General features: G+C 44.5%; 1 protein-coding gene across 3 annotated transcripts in view; it reads right to left on the reverse strand.

Annotated features, from left to right (window-relative positions):
- LOC146185452 (uncharacterized) overlaps positions 1–22,756 on the reverse strand; it is a 64,393-nt gene that overhangs the window by 3,720 nt on the left and 37,917 nt on the right. For all 3 annotated transcript variants that reach the window (XM_084606396.1, XM_084606394.1, XM_084606395.1), the window contains exons 13-19: positions 19,208–19,301; positions 17,341–17,580; positions 14,202–14,291; positions 11,696–11,836; positions 8,617–8,710; positions 7,993–8,139; positions 5,930–6,045 (exon numbers count right to left, since the gene is read on the reverse strand). In XM_084606396.1, coding sequence (XP_084462522.1) covers positions 5,930–6,045; positions 7,993–8,139; positions 8,617–8,710; positions 11,696–11,836; positions 14,202–14,291; positions 17,341–17,580; positions 19,208–19,301 — 922 coding nt within the window. The remainder of the gene's footprint in view (positions 1–5,929; positions 6,046–7,992; positions 8,140–8,616; positions 8,711–11,695; positions 11,837–14,201; positions 14,292–17,340; positions 17,581–19,207; positions 19,302–22,756) is intronic.

Raw genomic sequence — 22,756 nt, forward strand, 5'->3', positions numbered from 1 at the left:
GTTTCCTCGTCCTCATTAAATGTGTAATTTATATTTTCTTTGTTTTTTTTTTTTTTTTTTTTTTGCCTAACCTAGTTATAACAATATTTCCATGGCACTTCAATATTGTTATAAGTGGGTTTATCTGTATTTGCCGTCGACAACTGCCCGGCACATGGCGACATCCCACATCTCCAGGCCGTCAGGATGGTATTTCTACCTCCTAACACCACTTTGACCTCACAGCCGATAGACCAAGGTGTCGTTCACCACACAGGGAAGATTTATCGGTACCACCTGCTCAAGCGCGTGCTTCTTTGCTACGAAAATGAAAAGGAGTAGCACTCCATCGACTTCCTCGGAGCCATATACCTCATGATGTACGCTTGAAAACAAGTGGAGCTCACAATGATAAGTGGAGTTTTTGAACAAGCTGGTTTTTCCAGCGAAAGTACTGTTGATGCCGAAGCGGACAACCAATGAAGGCTTGACGAAGGAGCAGAGTATCATCAATGCACCGCATCAATGCACTTTGCGCAGAGGACGGCGAGTCCAACATAATTGGCTTTGCCGAGCACCTGCACTTTGAGAATGATGAGCAGACAGGCTATTCGGACTTGGAGAGTGAGGTTACTGCTGTTGTGAACATATGCAATGACCGCAACAATAGCGATGACGACACTGACGAGCTTCCCCGAGCACCTGCTCGGAGTGAAGTTATGGAGTCGCTGAACGTTGACCGCAGTTTTGTTGAGTGCCATGGTGGAAGTTCTGAAATGTTTCAACAAGTTGGCCAACTCAACAATATTACCTTTGGGAGCCGCAAACTACCGGACGCGGCAAGGCTGCATCTCTGATTGCTTAATCTGAAATATGCCGAATAAAGGTAGCGCGTTCCTGAAATTAATTTTTTTGCCTGCGCTGTATTTCTTGGTGTGTTCAATTAATTCGAAAAGCTGCTTAATTCGAAGATTTCTCGCGGTCCCGGTGACTTCGAATTAACGAGGTTTTACTGTACTATGTGAAGTGTACTACATTGTGTACTCGATGTTCTTCAACTCAGCAGCTGCATGACAAGAACTTAAGAAGACCAAAAGCTTACTCTTCCACTTGCACAGATTTCATTCCCATGAACTTGTGCGACAACACCTGAGCATAACAACATATTGCCGCGAATCATTCCTATCTTTATTGGTTCCTTTTCACAGCCGCCAGTATGCAGCCTTATCACTGTGATTGTAGAGCATGGATCGATACTGTACTCATTAGGGCCATTTTTTTAACCTACACCAGCTACACCAGTGTAGCAAAGATCCAATACCTCCAATGGTGTTTTGCTACACCAGTGTAGATTGCGTAGGTTTAAAAAATTACCCTGTTGTTTGTTGATGCTCGTTGTCGCGAGACGTGGCTTTATCACATTTTGTGTAGCGAGAGATGCACCGAGATTTTCCTAGGGTGATCACTCCGAAATACAACTGTTTCTGTATTGTTCGAGATGCTTCCAGGTTCCTTTGACTGGTTATCTAGATCAGGGGTTCTCAAACTGGGTTCCGCGGAACACACAGGTTCCGCGGGCTGTCTTCTTGTGTTCCGCGAGAACCCTCAGAGCTCAGGGCAAGCACTGCTCTCAAAGAGAAATTTAATGGTGAAGGCTTGGTGACATTTTGGATGGGGACTGCTCCACTGTTTCCATGCCTCTTTGAAAGGGCAGTGGACATTTTGCTTCTCTTTGCAACTACATATGCATGTGAACAGGCATTTTCAGCCCTCGCCTATCTGAAGAACAAGCACAGAAGCTGTCTTGGCCCGGCAGCTGATTTGAGACTGGCTCTGAGTGCTACTGAGCCACGCTTTGACTTGCTTTTAAAAGGGAAGCAGTACCACCCATCACATTAGTATTTGTATTAATCTGTGAAATAAACATTTAACTTTTGCAACTCTCTCTTTGCAAAAATGCACTCGACAACATTGCTGGTAAGTGAAAGGGGGGGGATTCCTGGAACTTATTGAAGGCTTTTGGGGTTCCTCCAAGCAAAAAAGTTTGAGAACCCTTGATCTAGATGGTTCTTTGCCCATTGACTTTGCCCACTAAGCACTGACAAATGCAGTGACCATTAATTATTTGACGACCGACGAGCACTCTCCCTGCTATCGTTTCCGCCGAGTTACTTAGTTCTTTTGCGGGCGCAGGTCAGCCCAGTAATGAGTTTATTGAGTCCAACGCCAGTCTCTTCATTTGCTGGTTTCGGGATCGTAACAAACATGTGACACTACAGTCGAAACCGGATATATCGAACTCGAAGGGGACTGCGAAATAGTTTGATATAACAATAATTCGATATACAGAAATCGGCTTGAGACGCTGCTTGCGATCGTGAAAAATGATACCATATTTGTAGCGTAATCAACCCACTCGCATAATGAGCCCACCCTCCACGAGAATTTGAAAACAAAAAAGGTTGGTCGGTGGCACATCCCTTCGCTTCAGCCGTTGTATCCACAGCTCATTTATTGGCAGTGCGCCAAGGTGCTGCGCAGCGATAACGTCACGGAGTGTTTATCTTTTGACTATACGTTTGATGTTAGCTCCTGCAGTGGCGGGGAGCGAACTTGGCAGAGTGCCTGTGATGGCTTGATTGCACAAGCCTGGTTCGATTTATCACACCGCGCTTGGGGCACGCGAATTGTCATTCTGCAGCAACTGAAGTGCCGGGTGACGTCACTAAAAAATAAAACAACAAAAAGGAAGTCAATAGAGCTATATGTTTTTTTAGTATACATTCAAGTGGATAAACTAAAATGCATTTGCAATAAAATAGTTTGCTGGATTAAAATTGCTTGCAGTAATCCTCTGATCATACCAGTTGCGTCCGTCGCGCCATCTTTAGTACGTTGAGTCAAAACGAATAAGAGTGCATTTAGAGACCCTCACTACCCGTCGCTTCTGTGGCGCAATGGATTAACACCACGTTCCTGATTGTTAGACATGTGTTCGATTCCTGTAGGTACTATTCTCTTTTTTTAAATTCATAACATTACAAAAAATTACGACCATATTTCCTGCGGCATGTTCCCTTTAGGTTGCATAAAACCATGTTTTTTGTTCTTAACAGCAGCAAAACCAGCCGCGAATGCAGCCGAGATGTGACGGTATATGACAACGGTTACTCTATTCAGTTACCTTCACCGTAAACAAGTCCTGTATTCAGTGAGTGTATGTTACCTTTAGGTTGCGTTCAAAGACGGCTTTCAGCAACAATCGGCTTTTAACATGCTTTACACTCTTACGCCATAGCGAATTTTCAAGTTAGCTTCTTCAACATCGCAAAGATGGCGCGACGGACGCCACCAATGTATTACGCTCTTTACAGTAACTTTAATCTATAAAACTATTTTATTAATAATGCATTTCAGTTTCCGAACTGCGCTTCAAACTCGAACAAAACATAGGGTTGTGTTTTATTTATGAGTGACGCACCCGGCACTTCCGTTGCTGCAGTTTTCGGGGAATGGCAATATGCGGCGGGCAGAGCCCACTGCCACAAAATCATTGGAAAGCGTGCTAGCTGCAAATGCCGTTTGAAGCGAACAATGCTAAAAGCCGGTTTCGTTATCGCAGCTGATTGCGTGCTTTTGTTGATACATAGATGCAGAGATGGACGACTCCTGAAAAAAAAAAAAAAACTGTGCCGCTTCTTAACGTCCGAAGCGCTACACCACATGTTCAGCACGATGACAAAGTTGGAAGACTCGCAAAAAAAAGAAAAAGAAAAGAAAAACAAATCTGCCTCTTCTTAAAGTCTGCAGCCGCCATATAGCTTACACTACGACGCTCGTTCAACATGACGACAAGGATGGACGACCGTCATAAAAAAGAAAAAATATGTTCTGCCGCTTCTTAACGTTCGCAGCTACCATAGCTTTAAGCTACGTTGCACGTTCAGCATGACGACAAAAATAAATGACTCGCAAAAAAAAACCTGCTATGCCGCACGTTCTGCATAACACAAGACGCGCGTCACACGTCACCCGCCATGCACAAAGGGTCCACAACACACATTGGAGAAAGCCTCCGACGTTCTGTCTGCCACGTGCTGTGCTGGCTTGGCGGCGTATGTGTAGTGCGTGCTGCTGTAGACGAAGACCGGGAAAGAAGGAGGAAGGGGGAGAGAAAGTTTGGCAGAAGAATGGCCGCACCCTTGCGCTTTGCTCTATAGCGTTGTTTCCCCTCTCCCAAACATCACGGCTGCATTGGCTGCGCCTGCTCTGTACTAGCCATTGTCCAACTGGTTCCCTCTGGTTCCTTCACACACATGGCTAACAAACTCACTTGCTGGCGCACGGCAAACGATCACCGCAGATGAGTGCGCCTTTGGGGAAAGGGCGCGCCGCTGCTCTAGACCAGGCGTCGCCGCACTGTTATCTCTCATTCCTTCTGCACGTGGCTTGTAAACGTCACATGGCAAACGGCCGAAGGTGATGTGATCGTCTTTGGGGAAGGTGCACCTTCTAGTGCAGGGTGCGGAGTTCGATATATAGAACGACCAATGAAATTGGAGTTTGACATACGACGTAGCTTTCCTATACTTTTACATGGGATTTTCAAAGGGATATTCCATCAGTTCAATATAACCAAAATTCGAAATATCCAGGTTTGAATATAGTAATACAAACACACTGGATGTGACATGGTAATGCTATGGACACAAAAGCTACTATATACTATACTCGGGGACACTTTTTCTTAGCAATGAGCACCAAGGTAGGGAGGCGGGGCGTCTTTAAACGTGCCACTCCGCCATGTAGTTCAACCGCACAGCTTTCGATCTTCATAGACGTTTTAGATCAATTCCTTGGGTTGCTTCGATAGCCCGCGTTTCTAACTTGATTCGAATCTTGTCTGGTGAAAACGCTTCCAACCTTTGTGGAGTGGACGAAACAGAGCAATCGGACAGACCCAAACGGGCTGCTGTCGCCATTTTGTCTGCAAAGTCGGGGTGTCTCGAAAACCCGCAACAGACGTCAGACGAGAAAACCCGGTGGAACAAAAGTGTTTTAGGCATAACAGCTGCATTCTGAAAACTAGGTTCTGTGATAAAAAATATACCGTAAATAACTAGCGCTATGATTTCCATTTGTTTTTTGCAGAAATTGCTCAGTAATTAGGGGCTATATCGAGCTACGTAGGAAGATGATGCGTTTCGGCTCTGTAGCTTTGGCTCCATTGCCAAAGAAAAAGTGTCCCTGAGTATAGTCCAAATGCTTCAGTATGAAAAGGCCTAAAACAAATGAAATTTTTTAATGTCCTTTCAATCCTCCAACTGTGAACAAGCCAACCCAAGAAAACACTGAAAGTAGAGTAACAATTCAAAATAAGACCACGTCAAGGTCAATGAAATGCACAGACATAGTTTACTGGTATGTCTCCTAACGCACACTGTAGAAAGCTGAATGAAATCACAGACTACATAAATACACGATGAATAATTCCTAAATGTATTTTGCAAGGATGAAGATGACGATAAAAAAGCAAGGCTTTGTTCCATTGCCATCATCAGTCATGCGTGCACGAGACTCAAGCTTGCTCTGAAGGTACCCGATATGTAGGTGCCCGCATCTCATGCTCAAGTCATGCTCAAGAGTGACCCAATGACAGCGATGGAGCATGGCACTGCTGTCTTCCTTACCTAGCCCCATTTACAGTAACTACAAGACTATAGCATTAGCTCTTTCAACTCATTCTAAGCATCGAAGGACCTGCTATAGTCTCAAACTTCCTCCTCCCGCTACATTTGCATTCACATTATTTATGTGTAAATATGGTACATACAAAGTGGTTCATTACAGTCAAAAGCCACAGAACCAACTCGAATTTGTTCAATGTACATACAAAGATTCAATACTAAGGTGTTGGTGGCTAAAAAAAGAAACAAAATGGAGCACTTACTGTGTTGACATAATTTCTGAGCACAAGATGCTTCCCCTTCCAGTACTTCAGCATGCCAAGCGACTGCAGCGTGCTGACAATGTCATATGCACTCACTGCCGTTTCTTGGCTCAGATCTGCATCGATAAAGAATGGGAGGAGGCAGAAAGTGCCAATAAGTGGGACACACAATAAGCACAGTGAAACTGAGTGTGCCAAACGCTTTGGTAAAGCTGAGGCAAGGCAGAAAATTGAAAAAATAATGACCCCGATACAAACTTCCACAAGTGTGTTTTTCCACACATCACACGTGATGAGAACAAGACGGCCGCCCGCTTTGAACAACATGAACAAGAGAGCATGAGTTTTCTTAGATACTTCCCCAACACTTGAAGCCCTACACCTGTAACACTCATTTGAGTCGCCTTCACAATGCTTCTAGCTTAAGCATTTCCTTTGGTCAGCCATGATAAGCAGGAAAGCCCACTTGTCGGATTTTGCATGAAGCTCCCAAAGGCAGGCTGAGCTGAGCTCTCATGAGCAATGCTAATGGTCTCGCAAAAATCCAGCCCACTGTAGGCATGAAGTAATGTAACCCACGCACATGTAAAGTATGTGTAATGGTAGTTGTGATGACGAAAGAAGGGACCCATTTGCTACGGACAAAGCATAGCCTAGCAGCATAGTTTCAGTTCCCAAGCTATACGCCATACATTTGCCAGCAGTCCGAGCTAAATGTAGAACAGTATATTGCTAGCCTTTCAAAAGCAGTCTCACCATTCTGGCACAAATGTGCGTTCCCCTAGCTTGTGTTCCAGTTCTCCGAAACTGCATGCTCCTTGACGACTGCTGCGCAATATAGCTTCCTTAAAAGGCTCCACTGCATTTACGGAAGTTTCTCGTTTTAGGAGGAATGAGGGGAGAGATTTTATAACCCAACCTTTGGATAATTCAAACATTCCTTAATCCAATTTAATTAGGTTTGATAATTATGTTCTCATTTTATGATTAATGATCGTTTAATTATTCTCGTATTTTGTCACTCATTTTGCATGATGACACATTAAAGGCTGTGTACTGTATGCTGTCTAACCAAGCGGTGTATGCTTCTTAGCTTGCCATGTTCATTTCTTTTTTCTTCTTTTGCATGGTGCTGAGTCACCCTAGCTTCATATGTTCTGGTTGCAAATACCATAAACTATAATTAAAAAAAAAGAAGGAGGAAGGGACAACATATGCCTATCTTCTTCTGAAATACTGTTTTCATGCTGAACAAACATTCGATTCCATATGTGAAGGCATTTTTTTTCTTTACATTCCTATTAAAATTTCAATACTAGTGTTTGCACATTCCTGGCAAAGACCACAAGCTGCAATCTGTGCAAAGGAGTGTGGTTTACTCCGCAATAACATTTTCGCTGGCGTGCAGAACTGCCCCCAAAGCACTTATGTTCTCCCACAAAAGACCGGTTTCACAGAATCAATTTTATGCCCAGAGCGATAGTGCGCTGTGGCTCACCAAAAATGTGGGCGGTATATGACATAACTTGCAGTCAGTGATAAAGTATACAAGAGGAGAGAGCAGGAGAGACGTGAGCAGTGTCACATGCGCAATGCACTCAGCTGGAATTCTTAACAGATTCCACAACCCGTCTCTTACAGATGAGGTCCCATTTGAGGAGCAAGGCAGGAGTTGCATGGAGACCAGCACTTGCAGCCTGTATTGCAGCCTGTCACTGTCAAGTGCTCCTAAGTGCACTTAATGTGTACTCTTCCTCAGCTGCACATCATTTGCAGCATTGGCAGTATGTTTAATTATCTACAGCTGCAAGGGTATTCTGCTCAAAGTCCGTAACATTAGATACATGTTGATGTCACTGCACGCAGAACTTCGCACAATGAAGGTGGCACGCGGAGCAAGCGCACCCACCAATCCTTTTCGCACCATGCCCACTCAATATGGCCTATTGAATCCCTCATGGCAACGGTGGCTTAAGGATGTATCGCACTGGCTCAAAATTACGTGCCAGCAGTGCACGCGCAACATCTCAGCTGCAACAAAGAAAGGAGAAGACAGAACTGACCCTTGATGGAGAGCTCTTTGCCCTGAAAGCGACGAAGGTAGTCAAGGACCACACTCTTCCAGTAGCTTCGATATGAGATCAGACCCAGATCCGAGAGGGGCTTTTCTGGGGAACCCACTTTTCCTTCTACTTTGCTCAGCAGATAGCCTGCACATATACAATGAGCATTTCACTGAACAAACAAAATTCAGCAATGAAGCTGCCACGGACACTTGGAATGCCGTTGTCAGCTGTGTTCACAACTCAAAACAAAAAAGAAAGGTAGTAAACATTTCAACACATTCCCACTCAAACTCAAACCACGCAGCAAGCCCTCAATCCTTGCTACTACAACAGACAGTTCAAAAGAAGCCCTTTGTCCACAAATGAAATGTTTATCAGTGAATGCCGCGTTCATGCTGCACAAACAAAGGTTCCAGCGTGACAGTTTTGCCCTGCCTTTTTAGGAGAAACAGGAGAGAGCAAGTAGCCCTTTAAAGCATGCCACACGTGTGTCACACTTTGTCACCCATGTCACATTATGAAAATATGCCAGCCGATGCTCGCATTTCGAAACCCGACACAAAATGGCAGCAGCACCAGCGCTCCAGAAGCAGGCTGTCATTATTTGCAACTAAGACTTACTGAAGTCAATCAGCATCCTTCCATAACCCTGCCGCTGGTAGGGTGGCAATGTCAGGATGCAGGACACATTGTAGTTGAGGAACGAGTTCTTCTCCTGATAAAAAAAAAAAAAAAAAAAAAAAAAAAAAAAAAGAAGAGAAAGACCAGCACAGTAAAACTGAGTGATGAGTGTAAAAATATACTCAGAGAAAATTTTGGAAAAACATCAAAAACAAAGTGCTGTGTGTTAGACACAACTAAAGTCTCAATGTCTGATGCTGATTTCTTAGCTTCTGTGAGACGAGCTTAAAAGCACTTGTCAGTCATGATAAAATACCACCTCTCTCTTGGAAGAAGGCAGCAGAGCAGGTAACAACACAAAACATAAGAAACACACACAAACATCACCACCACCTGTTCTTGCTACTGCCCACTAATCATCAAATTTTGAAGGGTCAACTGATGACACAACCAATGTGTAATGAAAAAAAAAAAATCCCGAGAGCACTGTGAAATCTGCAGTGGAGAAATGAAAAAGCCTCAGCGTTGCTGCTGCACACAGTACTATGCCACGCACCCCTTGTCGAACACAACCAGCATCCCATTGAACGTATCAAAGTTCACCAGCACTCTATAATTGGTTTACAGGAAAGGAAAGGCGCAGTATCACTCGCAAAATCCTGCCTACACATCCCGCAGACAACACAGCAAAGCGTAGGCTTATGCATTTCTCCAGTGCAGATTCTACAGTGATCTCGGAAAATAATTTTTCTGATGATGTCATCGAGATGAATGACAAGCGACACATCAGCGCACAGATTTTAGAAACAAGAAAACAGAACTAATGCAGAAAAAGTAACGCTTAATGTTCTGTCTTTCATTAGGACTCCAGATAGGCTCACAGTGATGTTTTGCATATAATAGCCGTAAATAGAGAATATTGCATTATTTACATCAAAGGCACCTATGTAGTTACCGGCAATTCGGCTCACAGATTTATGCATTTTTTGAGGAATTATGAGTTAACATTCATGTTCTCTTTTCTGATGCTGATGCTGCTACAGACTTCAATAGGAATGACAGTATGATGAGGCAATGACTACACATGTATTACCTTGCCTGAACGAATATCACATGATCGTAAAAGAGCATTGAAAATTCTATGGGATATTAAAGCAAACATTATTACAATTATAATGCAATCTCAAAGTGTTTATGCCTGGCACTGCAATGAGTCCACTACACACCAAATACGCGACCATAACAAAAACTGGCTCCTTCCCAGTGGCCCTCAAGCTTGTAAGGAAACGGAAAAAAGAAATTCATGCTATATTCATACCCCGATTCCAACGTAACACGAGGTGCATTCTTAAGTACTGCATGATGTCTTCACGAAGTTTCTCGTATTCCTCGTTCTCGATTCACAGAATTCAAATTTTTTTTTTTCGCCACAGAAAGGAGTCTTATATATGCCTGCTTCAGTCAAAATAAAAGATGGGCTTTCCTTGAAACAGAGACATGGAAGTGAAACAACTATTGATTTACTGAATATAACACCAACATGCACTTTAGTGTCCCTACACAATGACAAACTGGCAGAACAAAGATGTGGCAATTTCGTGATGTTTCAAGTCGCATGAGAACCTTTAAAGTCCGGGTTGCAAGGATAGCTGAAATCGACCAACTTATTTTTTCTTGTGTCCTGATGAACTCTGCATACAGACTGTGAGTGAGCCTATTTATGTAGTGCAGCTCTCTGCATGATATAGAGTAGAACTTCAATGATACATTCTCTTTTGATACACTCAGAATAGCGGGCAGTAAAACACCTTCAATAGAGTTACACTATTTTTCTACTGATTAGTATGTTCCCGGAAAACACGATTTCCTAGTCACTATGTTAGAAATTTCAACAAATTGTGGTCTTTTAATATGTTTTGTGATCAACCGGACATGTGCTAGCGAATGCTCACGACATGACAAAGTAATCAGTAGCGCTTAACCGCTATAGTTGCTTCCCTGCGGTGCCTAGATGCAACGGGGCAAAGCAGAAAAAAAAAAACGATCCAACATATGCGCCGGTTCCCGCGGAAGCATGACTTCATGAGAAGAAACACGGTGGCTTTTTTGCATTGCCTTAGGGACATAGGGATGAACCATTTCATAACTACAGCTAACCGCTTTCGTATGAACGGGCTGGATCTGGAAGACACAGCATGAACAAAAATGTGGCGACTGTAAGCCACTGATGGCTTCTCCACATGTCACTGGTGTATGGGGGCGAAGCATCCCGAAACAACCAAGGCTTGTTGCCTTCTACGAACCGGATTTTTTAAACTGAATATCTTCCACGCTTAGGACAATGCAAATAAGGACTGAAATCTGCGAGAGCTAGAAAAGGACCTATGCATACTTCATGTTCATATATGCTAATCTACGCTTTTATGCAGTGAAAGTCTCAATTCTAAATGCCTTTGTACCTCAATCAGCAGTTAATTTTTTTTAGTATTAGGCAGTTTGGATTGTTTCACCAGATGATACGTTTTTTTCCCGCATTTCTTTAAAAACGCAACAACGAGGTTTTACAGTAAATGATTTGGCCCAAGAGGACAAAACAGTTTTATCACTCGAAGTCTGGAAGTAAAAATAAAAGGGGGTTGGCTACTGTAGTGGCCCACAACTGGGAGCAAGCCCAGGGAAAACACCTAAGATGTAGCAGGAGGAGGTGAAAATTTGGGGAAGGGATTGAGTTGTTGGGTATGTGTTATGGGAGTTAGGAAGGAATTGGGACAGTGTGGGAATTATTCCAATGACCGAATTAAGTCAAAATCAGGCCTCTGCGGAAAAGACGAGCACTCGACTTAGCCAAATGTGCAGACTAAAGAACCATTTGTTTAACCTACACCAGCTACACCAGTGTAGGAAATCTATACCTACAATGGATTTTTGCTGCACTGGTGTAGCTTAAAAAAATGGCCCTTAAGTCTCCAGGCACAACTACCAATCCCTGTTCACCGGGCTGCCTACCATCTGAGATGAGTCAATTAATAGAGACAGAGAAAACGTAGAGCTACAGCAGGCATGTGGGAACCAAACTTGCCTTTGAGAAGTATCCCACTATGTGGCATCCTTCTGAGTCGGCGTCGGTCATCACGTAGAACAGAAATGGCTCAACATCAAAGTAGAGGGTCTTGTGGTCAAGGAAAAGCTTTGCAAGCAGGCACAGGTTCTGGCAGTAAGCCTGTGATATGGGTAGAAGACAGAGAGGGGGGGGAGCAAAATTTCATAAAAAATTATGGCACACTGACTTGATTTTTCGTACTCCGCTGCACAGGGCAGTCGACAATCGCGTAGTACTGTTAAAGAACCGGTCGGGTATACGTCATGGGAACATGTACACACTGACGACCAATATTTCACTTTTTTTTTAGTCCAAGATTGATTTTTTGGACTGAAACAGATGCCAATAATACTGTGAGGATTGTTTTTTTGACATGAGTTGATTTTTTTCCTAAGCCAGGTAAAAACAGACTACACTGTCACAAGCAACTTGCCCTTTACCACAGAGAAAAGCATATTTAGCACAAAGTTTGTGATTTCTGAGGCCAATTTTTTTGCAGCAAAACGATCTTCTTGAAGTTCAAAAACTTTTCGCGCGGTTCAGTTGTTTATATGCTTTCTTGGGTCCCATCAAATCCAAAAAGTAAGTCGGCTGCTTCAAGTAAGTTTGCTGCATTGCATAAAAAGTGCTAACGTGCAGTGCCCCTTATTGTCTATAATGCCTCACACCACTTTTATATCCAAATCGTGACATCATTATTCTGTCCTATCCACACCACTTTGCACTGGTTCATGAGTTGTACACTAGCGTCTCCCTTTAATCAACTGTGCCACCTGTTTGCTTAAAGACGAGTCAGCATGACGTAAGGACCTGTGCACAACCTCATTGATACGTGGAGCATTAGCACATATGCTCTTCATACCACCTGTTCCCCTCCACTGCAGTAACAACTGTAGTGTAGCCACACTAACTCCTCGCCTCCCTGTCAACTTCCTCCTCATCCCCTCACTTGAACCCATCTGCAAGTCAACGTTTAAGGAAGCGCATTTTTCCTGGAAAGCAAGAGACAACATCTATCCCAAGATCTAAATCTTGTGGAAAGCCGCCACTTCTTCAAAACATGGCAAGACACCAGCTGTGACAGCACTACTAAAACCTATGGTCACAAGACGGTCACGTGCTTACTCTCAGTTCTGTGACCCCATCTCACAATCACGATGTCAATCAATGGCGCTACTTCGATCACCTTTCAACAGCAAGCTTTACAATGTTATATGCTTTTTGGCAAAGTTTCAATAACAGCTCAGCAACAAGTTCAGGCGGGTTTCCAGCCTTCTCTTGAAGACTTTGGTATAAAATTTACTGCTGGCAAATTTCAAAATCCCAGCCCAGCAGCACTGTATAAGCTTAACATGTGCTGACTGCACCAGCAAACCTTGCGGAACGATGACCCAGAACGAATTAAAAACCTCCCTGATTCGCTTTCACTGTGTCTTGGCGCTGGGCACGGCAACCATTTTTAACCACAAAAACCTAGAACACTGGAGTAGTGAAGCCTTTAAGCTCATCATTAACCAGCAACAGTGAGTTGCAAGTCCCGGAGATCAGGCAGCTGCCGCTGCTTCCACTGACCCCCTCTGCATCTCTCCGTCTGGCCTTGTATGCTATGTTTGCCATATTTTCTGGTGTACAGAATGGTTATATAATTTTTTTTACAAATGTTTTGCTAGCGCGTCCTATGCAACGGTGCATCTTATGTTTTTCACAATATTTCTAGGTGAACCTTATTGTGAAATGACGGCAATTAGGACCTCTACAATTATGATACCTATGGTCGTATCACGGGCCTGAGCAATGATAACATGAAACGCCAAATGATTGCGACAATCACACTGATCACCCGCCCACACTGCCAAGACAGGCGACTTTTACAGTCGTTATTTTTAACTTTGTTTGGTGGTTACCGCACGTGTGGTTTAGACCTTCTGCGTGTACTGCGCCCGATGCCCCGAGCAAGGCACAATCAAAATTCTAATTGCAAAGAGAATCAATGAACTTATTGAACCTTTGAAGTCTCCGAGTAAAACCAAAGCATTACTGTTCTACCTGTGCAAGAGCATTTTTGGACATGCTTGTCACCTCATTTTTTATTTTTTTAATCATTTCACGCCGCGTAAAGCGCAGAGCATTTCGTGATGGCCGTGTAAGCATGTATGGTTAAGTCTTGTTGCCATAAATGGATAAATTTCGGTGCGTCCTACGGACGGGTGTGCCTTATAAAGCAAATTCTTTTTTAAAGCTCTGAATATGTGGAGCGTGTCTTATAGTACATAGAAAAACATGCTAGTTCCCAACATCTCAAGAGAAACTACTAGGAATTCCAGAAGAAACTCCACTGTTCAGTAGCCCTTTGAAGAACGCTAAACCACACAAATACGTGCTATGATTTCACAAAACGTGAGCTTGGGCACAAGCCAGCAGCAAGCCCCTTCTTCAGACACCCAGTGTCATAGCATTGCTTGCATCAATAATAATGAATGCACACCTTGTTCTTGGCACCATCCACTTCAAAGAAGGAGATGTTGCCCTTGCGGTAGATTTCATCTCCAGGAGGGTGCCTCCACACACACTTGGCCTGAATGGAGAGAGAAAACAAAGAGGGAGGGAGGTAGAGAGTGGGAAGAACTGCTGCAGAAAGTCATTTAGAAGTGCTTATAAATGCTCCAGAATTCTACCGCGGCTGCCTACTACTATACTTCCTGTACTTCCAGACACCTGGATTGAAAATTGGATTGCCTATCCTTTCGCCTCTATGTAGCCATATACTGTCATGTGGCAGGACTACGGATCAATTTAATCGCGGTCCCCCTCAGCAAAAACCCTGCTCCCAGCAGAGGTCCTACCAAGTGCTACTTTTATACAGAATGTGTAAGACCTGTGCTGATCTTTTTGAGATTACCACAAAAAGAAATGAGTTTTACTTGAATTCCAGCACAAGTTAAATTAGTACAGGGTAAAGGCCGTACTATTTGTAAGACTCAAATAAAACAGCTAAAAGCAGAATGTCTAAAAAAAAAAAGAAGAAACAAACAGTCACACAATTCGTTTTTCACAGTCATAATAAAGCAAGTGAAGTAATGCTACATTACTGAACTGCGTAGTGTTTAGTGACTATCCCAGTTCCTGCTAAACCACCAAATGCAATTGCAATGATTACTACCACTACTATTCCATAACAGCCACCCCTTGAATGGCTAGTTAAATACAAAAAAAAAAGCGTGCATTTCAAAACATGATGCAATGATAGCAGAATATCATGTCACTGAGGATTTCAGTTTACACTCACGGGTGAGAGGACACACGTAGATCAGAGCATTTTAAAAATATTGTGACCGACAAAAACGAGACGAAGCAGGCCATGGCACAGGAAAGAGCGCTCGTGCTAAGCCAGTAGCCATTGAATTATCTCATCATTATCTAATCATCACGTCTAAACCTTCAGCTTGATCTGCCGAGTGATCTGTGTGAGCTGTGTGATGTTGACTTTTCATGTAGAACGTAGCATTTCAACCCTTTTATTTTTTTTTTCCTCTCTAGCACGCCACTTTATTGCATCTCAACTCAAACTCCCCAATCACATTTGTTTGTCTATACTTTTCTTTTTTAAGCCTTAACCATTCCCTGCATCTCTGCCCTTCCATCTTTCCCCTCCCAAATCCTTTCCTCAAGCAGAGCAGCAAATTAGCAGATTGAATTGATGGCTCAATTGTCTGCTTTTTCATTACAGGAGTATAGACACCAATTTCCGAAACACCAAAAGGAATACAACTGCCTTCCTGGTTATACAGAGATGCTCCCCAAGCTATCCCAACCTCTCACATCGCCCCGAAGACATTTTAACTTGATTTTAATTACAAGCCAGGCAAAGATCTCGTTTTTCAAAACCTATCGAGAGTGACATCTTCATGATGAAAAAGTGTACATTGGTAAACATCATGACGTCATCGAAGAGCTGTGACGCAGAGTCATCAGAGCAAAAAAAAGCGACGGCACAGGATAGCTTGCCATGTCTGTGTAGATTGCGCATCTTTGGTAACTTCTGCGCTTCTGCTCGCTTGACTCGATCGCCTTTCACGCTGTCTGTGTTGGTGCATGTTACAATTAGTTCACCTGGCGCTGATTTTGTGGTTGTGTTTAGTGAACGCAAGGCTTAGGTATACTTTGTGCGCGCAAACCTCGCAAAGGAAAAGCAGAATTTAGGATTTGGCCGTTTCACTTCACGCTGAAATCATACAACTTGAACCTACTGTACATGATGACTGACATATTATACTCAGACAATAATGCCATGCCTGCACACATGCGGAGCTTTCAGCAACAGTGCAGAACTGAGCTGCGACCCGCATGCCCTAGATGTTGCTAGGCCGGGCCGATTTCCCATCTAAGCGGCAGCAGACATAGACACATCAGAACGCGCTAACGTTGAAAACAAACCACTGGTATTTCACATCGCTTTACTGGAAAGCACATCTCATAATAAAATTTCTTGATTTGGTGGCTGAGGGAAAAAAGCTCACTCATATTGCTGTAATCACTTCTGCCTGAGCATCCCAGTATTGGCCAAGCAAAATTATTCGTTATTTAAAGTCCTCTAGAAGGGATTGTTACGTTCACGAATGAACAGCGATCCATACATTAGAGATAGCAGAGGCTATGGCTTTGCAAGCCCAGATCGCATTGACGGCACCAGAAGGCGCCACATACTTGGACGGCAGCATGCAGGCCAACCGCTTTAGGACCAATCAGCTCGTGAGCACAGGACCTGTACACAGTAGCCGTGCAATGTAGCAGGTCATGGTGGCTGAGCGCGGGCGGATCGCACTATGGTGGTACTAAAGTACTAAAAAAAAATGTACTAAAGCACTTTTTCTGACGCTGGCTTAGCTGACAGCGCTTACAAACAGGGCTGAGGAAGCAGCACCTTCCTTTGTTCAACATGTCTTACCAGCTGACATTCCCAGCATGCCAACCGACCGAGCTTTCGTCGCTGCTGCTTCATGCTTCAACAATTGAGTAGCTGGTGAGCAGGTCAAAATCAAAGTGCCTGGCAATGTTGGCAACATCCGCGTCAACGGGAAAATAATGTTGATGTCCGAAGCTACGCGGACACGCCTCGGCAACGATATTTCCTTGCACGTGCGATCGCAAGTAGACGAAAAACCCTACCAGTACGCGCCATTAGATTCCGTGCCCACATGATCACCAGTCTTGCCAGTAGGGGGTGCTCGTGTGGCATTCTTGCATCTTTGACATCATCACGCACTCATGTTCGGAGAGATCGAAACTGAAACTGGTTTTCATAAATGCCCCAATAATTAATTAACTAAGCTGTGCTGAAGCTTTTCGGGTTGCAGTCCATGTTTTGGACCATCGGGGATCGATTAAAGCAAAAATATTGAAACAGAAAATGTATGTGTCTATACTCCATCAAAGAGCTTCACTCTCTCTTTTTGACTTTTCATAAAGGGTGCACATATCTACTCTTGTACTTGATCATTGTGTCCTACTTTAAGCTTTTTTTTTTGCGTGCTAGTCACTCACAGTCTGTAAGCTCAGCTAATAAAAGCATACACACCTCACTGACAAGGCCAGAGCAGGGTCAAAGCAAGGCCAGCCCTACTCACGGTGTGTCGGCGCAGAATGGTGGGGCTTCCCATGTACTTGAGGCAGAACTGGCACAGATAGAGTTTGGGCAGCGCCTGGTACTCCTCAGGGTAAGGCGAGCTGTACCACACGTCCATCTCGTACCGGCCCATCTCCAGCACACGGATGCCATGGTGGTTGTGGTGGTGCTGCCGGCCATGGCCACTGCTGGATGCTCGCGACGGAGGTGGCGACACCAGCGTAGCTGCCCGCTGGACCTCCTGCGCATGACACAGCCCATAAATCGAGGTGAACAGTAACAGCCGCTAGCCTAAGCCCCTGGGCTGCGCCATGACAAAAGAGGGGAAGAGATAGTGCAAGGTAGGGCAGATTGAGAGTCACTGTAGTGGAAAGCAACCGAAGTGTGCGAGCACAAGCACATAGTGTGCAACCGTAGTATTCAGGACCTTAACGAACTGGAAAAAGGTTCAAATTATCTGATTACAGGATCACTGAATGGGTATTTAAAAAAATCTCAAAGCAACTGCTTCATGCCACAGCTACTTTAAATGAAGAAAAAGATAAGCAATGGCAGTCTGCTGTGACAATAATTTTTTGACAATTCTGTTTTGCTGTACTGCACGCCTGTTGTCGAGAATATCGAAGAAAAATTGCTCCTAAACAGTGAGCAGCTTCCTTACAGTGGTATCCATGTAAGGAGGGTTTAGTACCACACTCAAAACAAGCAACTTGTGATAACTGCATATTTTCGGAGCGCAAACTGCAAGACGCCTTCTAAAGGGCTCACAGGATGGTCACGACTGCGTAATGCTGAATGTTTGAGAGCCAACTGTGGCACAAAAGCAAACGATTTTCAGAAGCACGTGCCACAACCAGCACCTCTGCAAATGGTTAACATGTAACCAAATTTGCCGGGTAAGCCACCGTAATTTGGCGTGCTGCCCATGAGTCTGCTGTATAAACATGCTAGTTTCCTCCAGAGTGGTTAATGACCACTCCATGCTAGTCAGTGGCTAAATGCACTCAATACAATATAAATGCACTTGACACCTCAGGAATTATTGAGCACTGTTACAGCTGCAAAATCATGATGATACATGAAACACAGGTGATGTTTTACACTGAAAGGCAGTACTGTAAGCTCAAGCGCTGTGCACATGTTCTCAGAAAATATGGGTGTTTGTGCACGTTACTAGTGTCTCTACATCATACGCTTATTGCAAAAAGGTGCATTTTCGTATTGTGCAAGAGCCTCCAAGTAGATGGCAAGCTCTCACTAAGACACACCGTACCAAAGCAGTAACAATTAGCATAAAGCTAAGCTCTGACAGTCCACAAAGAAAATAATAGTAAAAGAGGGGCAGTGTGCATCACGGCGTAAACAGCGCAGCACATCACATTCTAGCCGCAAACGAAACGAGTAAGGTGCTTCTAACCGAGCAGCATTAATTAATTGAGCATTTAAAGCACCAAAGGAACTGAGGTGACTGAATGGCACTGTACGTCTCCCGCACCTCACTACTCCTACGGGGTAAATCTTAAAACTGAATTTCAGCAAATTGAGCAACGTTAAATGAAAGTTGCCTAGGCAGCCGGAATCACTACCACTGACAACACTACAGAAGCTGAAGAGCTTGCCAGAAACTGCACCTGATTTGTAGTGTCAAGCTGTGGCAACCTACAGTTTTGTGCAAATGGCACCCAAAGCTAAAAATAAGCCATAGTAAACACATACTACTTAAATCCTTTCAGCTAGAACACTAAAAAATGTGGGTGTTGTATAATGTGCAGTGCAGAAAAGTATGAAGCTTGGGAAGAAGAGTACGGTATGCTATTCAGAAGCCTGTAAGGCAAGCTCTAACATTAAAGTCTCTGCTCGATGCTCACCATTTCCTCAGCTGCTCTGGCTTGGGCTTCCCGGAACATGTCCAGATCATAGACAGGAGTCAAGCTGCTCAAGTCAGGCTCACGGTCAGGGTTCCTAATTATCGCATGGAAGAAAGCAACACCTACGTGAGCAATTCCCAAAGTCAGCATTGTGAATGCTTCAGCGATGCCAGCAATGAACAACGTTTGCTGCACTCTAATCAACAAAGAACTGAAAAGTGAAAAGGTAAAAAAATCATAATTATCACACCACTTCCCTATTAGGCCCCAATTAGTCCTATCCTGTGCCAGCCACTGACCCTATCCTAGCCAACCTTCCACGCTTCAAGTGAAAGGAAGAGCTACCTAGCGGTGCCATCTGCTGACTGTTTCGATGTTTTAGTTTTCACCATACTAGTAGACCCCGTGACCCTCGCGACCATGGTGCCCGCTACCGGAAGGAGGTTTACCGCACCTCGCACAATGTAGAGAAAGATCACTTGGCAAAGGTCACTTTGCATGGGTCTGTCATGGGCCTCTGCAGCCACACTGGACATACCCGCCATAGCCGGACAGCGGACACTTGATCCGCATTCACATGGAGCGCGTCGGTCACGCTTTCGAGAAATACAGGATACCGAACGTGTTTAGAGGTACCAAAAATACTTTCTACTGAGAGATGACTCTAGAAGGCAGACAATGCACATACCGGACGGCGAGGATCGCAAAAACCACAAATCTGAGAACACTTCCTCGGTGCACGTGCCGCGCATCTGCACGTGGTGCTATACGCTAAAAAAGTGCGAGCATGGCGCACAATGACCAGACGCTCGTACGCTGCCATTCTGCATTTGAGGTGGAAGTGGGCTACTGGTTTTAGGACAGCCGGAGGACATCATGTAGTTTCCCCGATTGATGGGGCAAATTGAGCTGCTCTTCTCACGGTGCGTGAAACTTTTCGATTAAGCATGTCGGTGCGCGAACGAGAGCGAACCAGCACCGGTACATGAAGGTTCGCAGACTATTTGACCTCTGATGCAGGCTTGCGGTAGACGCGAAAGCGCAGAGCATGTATGATTCGCAGGGCAACTGTGAAATGTAGTTCAAATAAATACTTTTGCTGATCTTTCCTCGCTCATATTATACGCAAATGAAAACTTTTTGTTTCCGTTTTTGCTCTTCCGAAATTACACCTCGTATTATACTCGGGTTGGTATCATATGCGGGTTTTTACGGTAACTGCTTCTCAAACTAGAAGCTGCTCACAAATGGAAGCCAAAAGGTCGGCATTATATGAATGTTTTCGTTGTGCTCAAATTCCACCTCGGACCAGTGGTAAGAACGAACAATTTCCCACAAAGTGGTCGGCAAACGAAGATGAAGCAGATGACATCTTTTTGAGAGTGGAAGTACCTTAAGATGGCAGCTTATAGCCAGGAAAGAAAGGTGTGAATTTGCAAGCTCAATTTTAACCGACCAAAGGCAGCTGGGATAATCCAGAGAATGAAATTATTTGTAGTCTGAAGTTTCTAGTTAAAAGAGAAAAAACTGGTTTTAAGTATATGTATTTACAACATCAGGTGATATTACTTATAGATAAAATAACAGAATAAAATGCGGAAAAATTACCCTTTTGATGCAAATTTCAAATTTAGTGACTTCAGCGGGTTTCAGCACTTCCTGCTGCAGGCTTTCTATTTTTGAATTGGCAACATTGCTTTTAGCCCCCCCCCCCCCCCCCCCCTACCTCTCTTTACCTGGTATCATCTGGCTGTGCTTCCCTTCCTTGCCTTCAGGCACTCCCTACTATCTAAACAGTCAAATTATTTTATTTTTCTCATCACACCATCCAATTCCCCTGCCTCCTCTTTACTTCAGCTAAGACATCACCAAATTAAGTTCACTCCTTAGAGGCCTCCCTCCGCACACACATACACACACAATGTTCTATTTCTGCTCTGGGAACAAATACACAAAGAAATTAAGGATGCCAAAATCAATCTGGCTGGACAGACACAACAGCTAGTAAATGACATAAAACAGATGTACAGTAAAAGCTCGTTAATTCAAATTCCACGGGGCCGCCAGGCCAGTTCGAATTAACCAAAATTCGAACTAATGAAAGTGAGCAAAAATGAAGGCGTTTGATGCCCGGAGGGCACGAAAAACATTTATTTAGCAAAAAAGTCTGTTACCATCTTCTGCTTCTTCTCTCTGAGGGCTACCGTACTCACTCGGTCTTCTAGCATGCGAATGCGACGCAGGGAGTCTTCTTCCCCCTCTTCAAAGCTGAAGAAAAGGCGCGCGACATTCAGCGCTCCCATAACTTCTGCCGCGGATGGACGCACGGGCTCTTGCTCCTCGTCGTCGTCCTCGTCTTCTGCCTCTTCTGGGACAGACTGCTCCCCAACAATTTCAGCGACAATGTCCTCATCACTTAGGGCACCGCACACTGCTGCATCGCTGTCTACTCCAACGTAATCATCAAAACTGACGTCCTGCAGCACAGCACGCACAGCCGCAGGCAGAGGCTCCGGACTCCCATCGTCGCCACTTTCTTTCATACTTCCGGCAGCAAAGCCACAGTGGTGGAAGCAGTTTGCAATTGTGGACGGCGTGACCTGCTCCCATGCACGCACCAACATGTGCATTGCTGTGAGCAATGTGATGGTGCTGGTCTTCTGGTTTCCAGTGCACAAAGTCATGCGCTCGATCATGTGGTGCCTATAGAAACATTTGATGTTTCTGATCACCCCCTGATCCATCGGCTGCAAGGCCGCAATCGTGTTGGCGGGCAAAAAGACGAGCCTTGTGGCTTTCAGCTCGGCGTCGACTTTGTGTGCCGAGCAGTTATCCACAATGAGGAGAACTTGACGCTTCCCTAGCTCCATCCTCCAATCGAATTTCAAGAGCCATTTTTTAAACAATTCGCCCGTCATCCACGCCTTGCTGTTGGCGGAGTATTCCGTCGGCAGCGTCCTAATGTTCTTGAAACATCTAGGCTTATGTGCCTTGCCGACAACAAAAAGAGGGACCTTCTCCGTCCCGGTCATATTATCGGCGACCAGAACAGTAATCCGCTCTTTGCTTCGCTTGCCGCCAGCGCAGCTGTCCCCTTTAAATGTTACTGTTCTGTCGGGCTGGAGCTTATAAAACAAAGCCGTCTCATCAGCATTGAATATATCATGTGCCGAGTAGCTTTCTAAGTACTGCTGCAGAGCACCGCTTCGCCACGTGGCACAAGTTTCTGCATCCACTTCTTTGGCTTCTCCAGACAACACCCGGAAGACAAGATTATGTCTGTCTCTAAAGCGGTGAAACCATCCTTCGGAGGCGACAAAATCTTCCACATTCAAGCGCAGGGCGAAATCGGCCGCCTTCGCCATGATAATTGGGCCGCTCAGTGGAATGTCAGCGCTTCTCATTTCTTTCACCCACGTGATCACAGCGGTCTCAATTTCCGGATACTTGGCTAACCGAAGCCTTTTTCTGTTGCTGGCGAAATCTTCGGCTTCATAGGCATCCTCGATGGCCTTCCTATTTCGGACGTACGTCGACAACGTGCTTGGT

The sequence above is a fragment of the Amblyomma maculatum genome, chromosome 6 (assembly GCF_055883805.1).
Source record: "Amblyomma maculatum isolate TAMU_Amacu chromosome 6, ASM5588380v1, whole genome shotgun sequence".
Lineage (NCBI taxonomy): Eukaryota > Metazoa > Arthropoda > Arachnida > Ixodida > Ixodidae > Amblyomma > Amblyomma maculatum.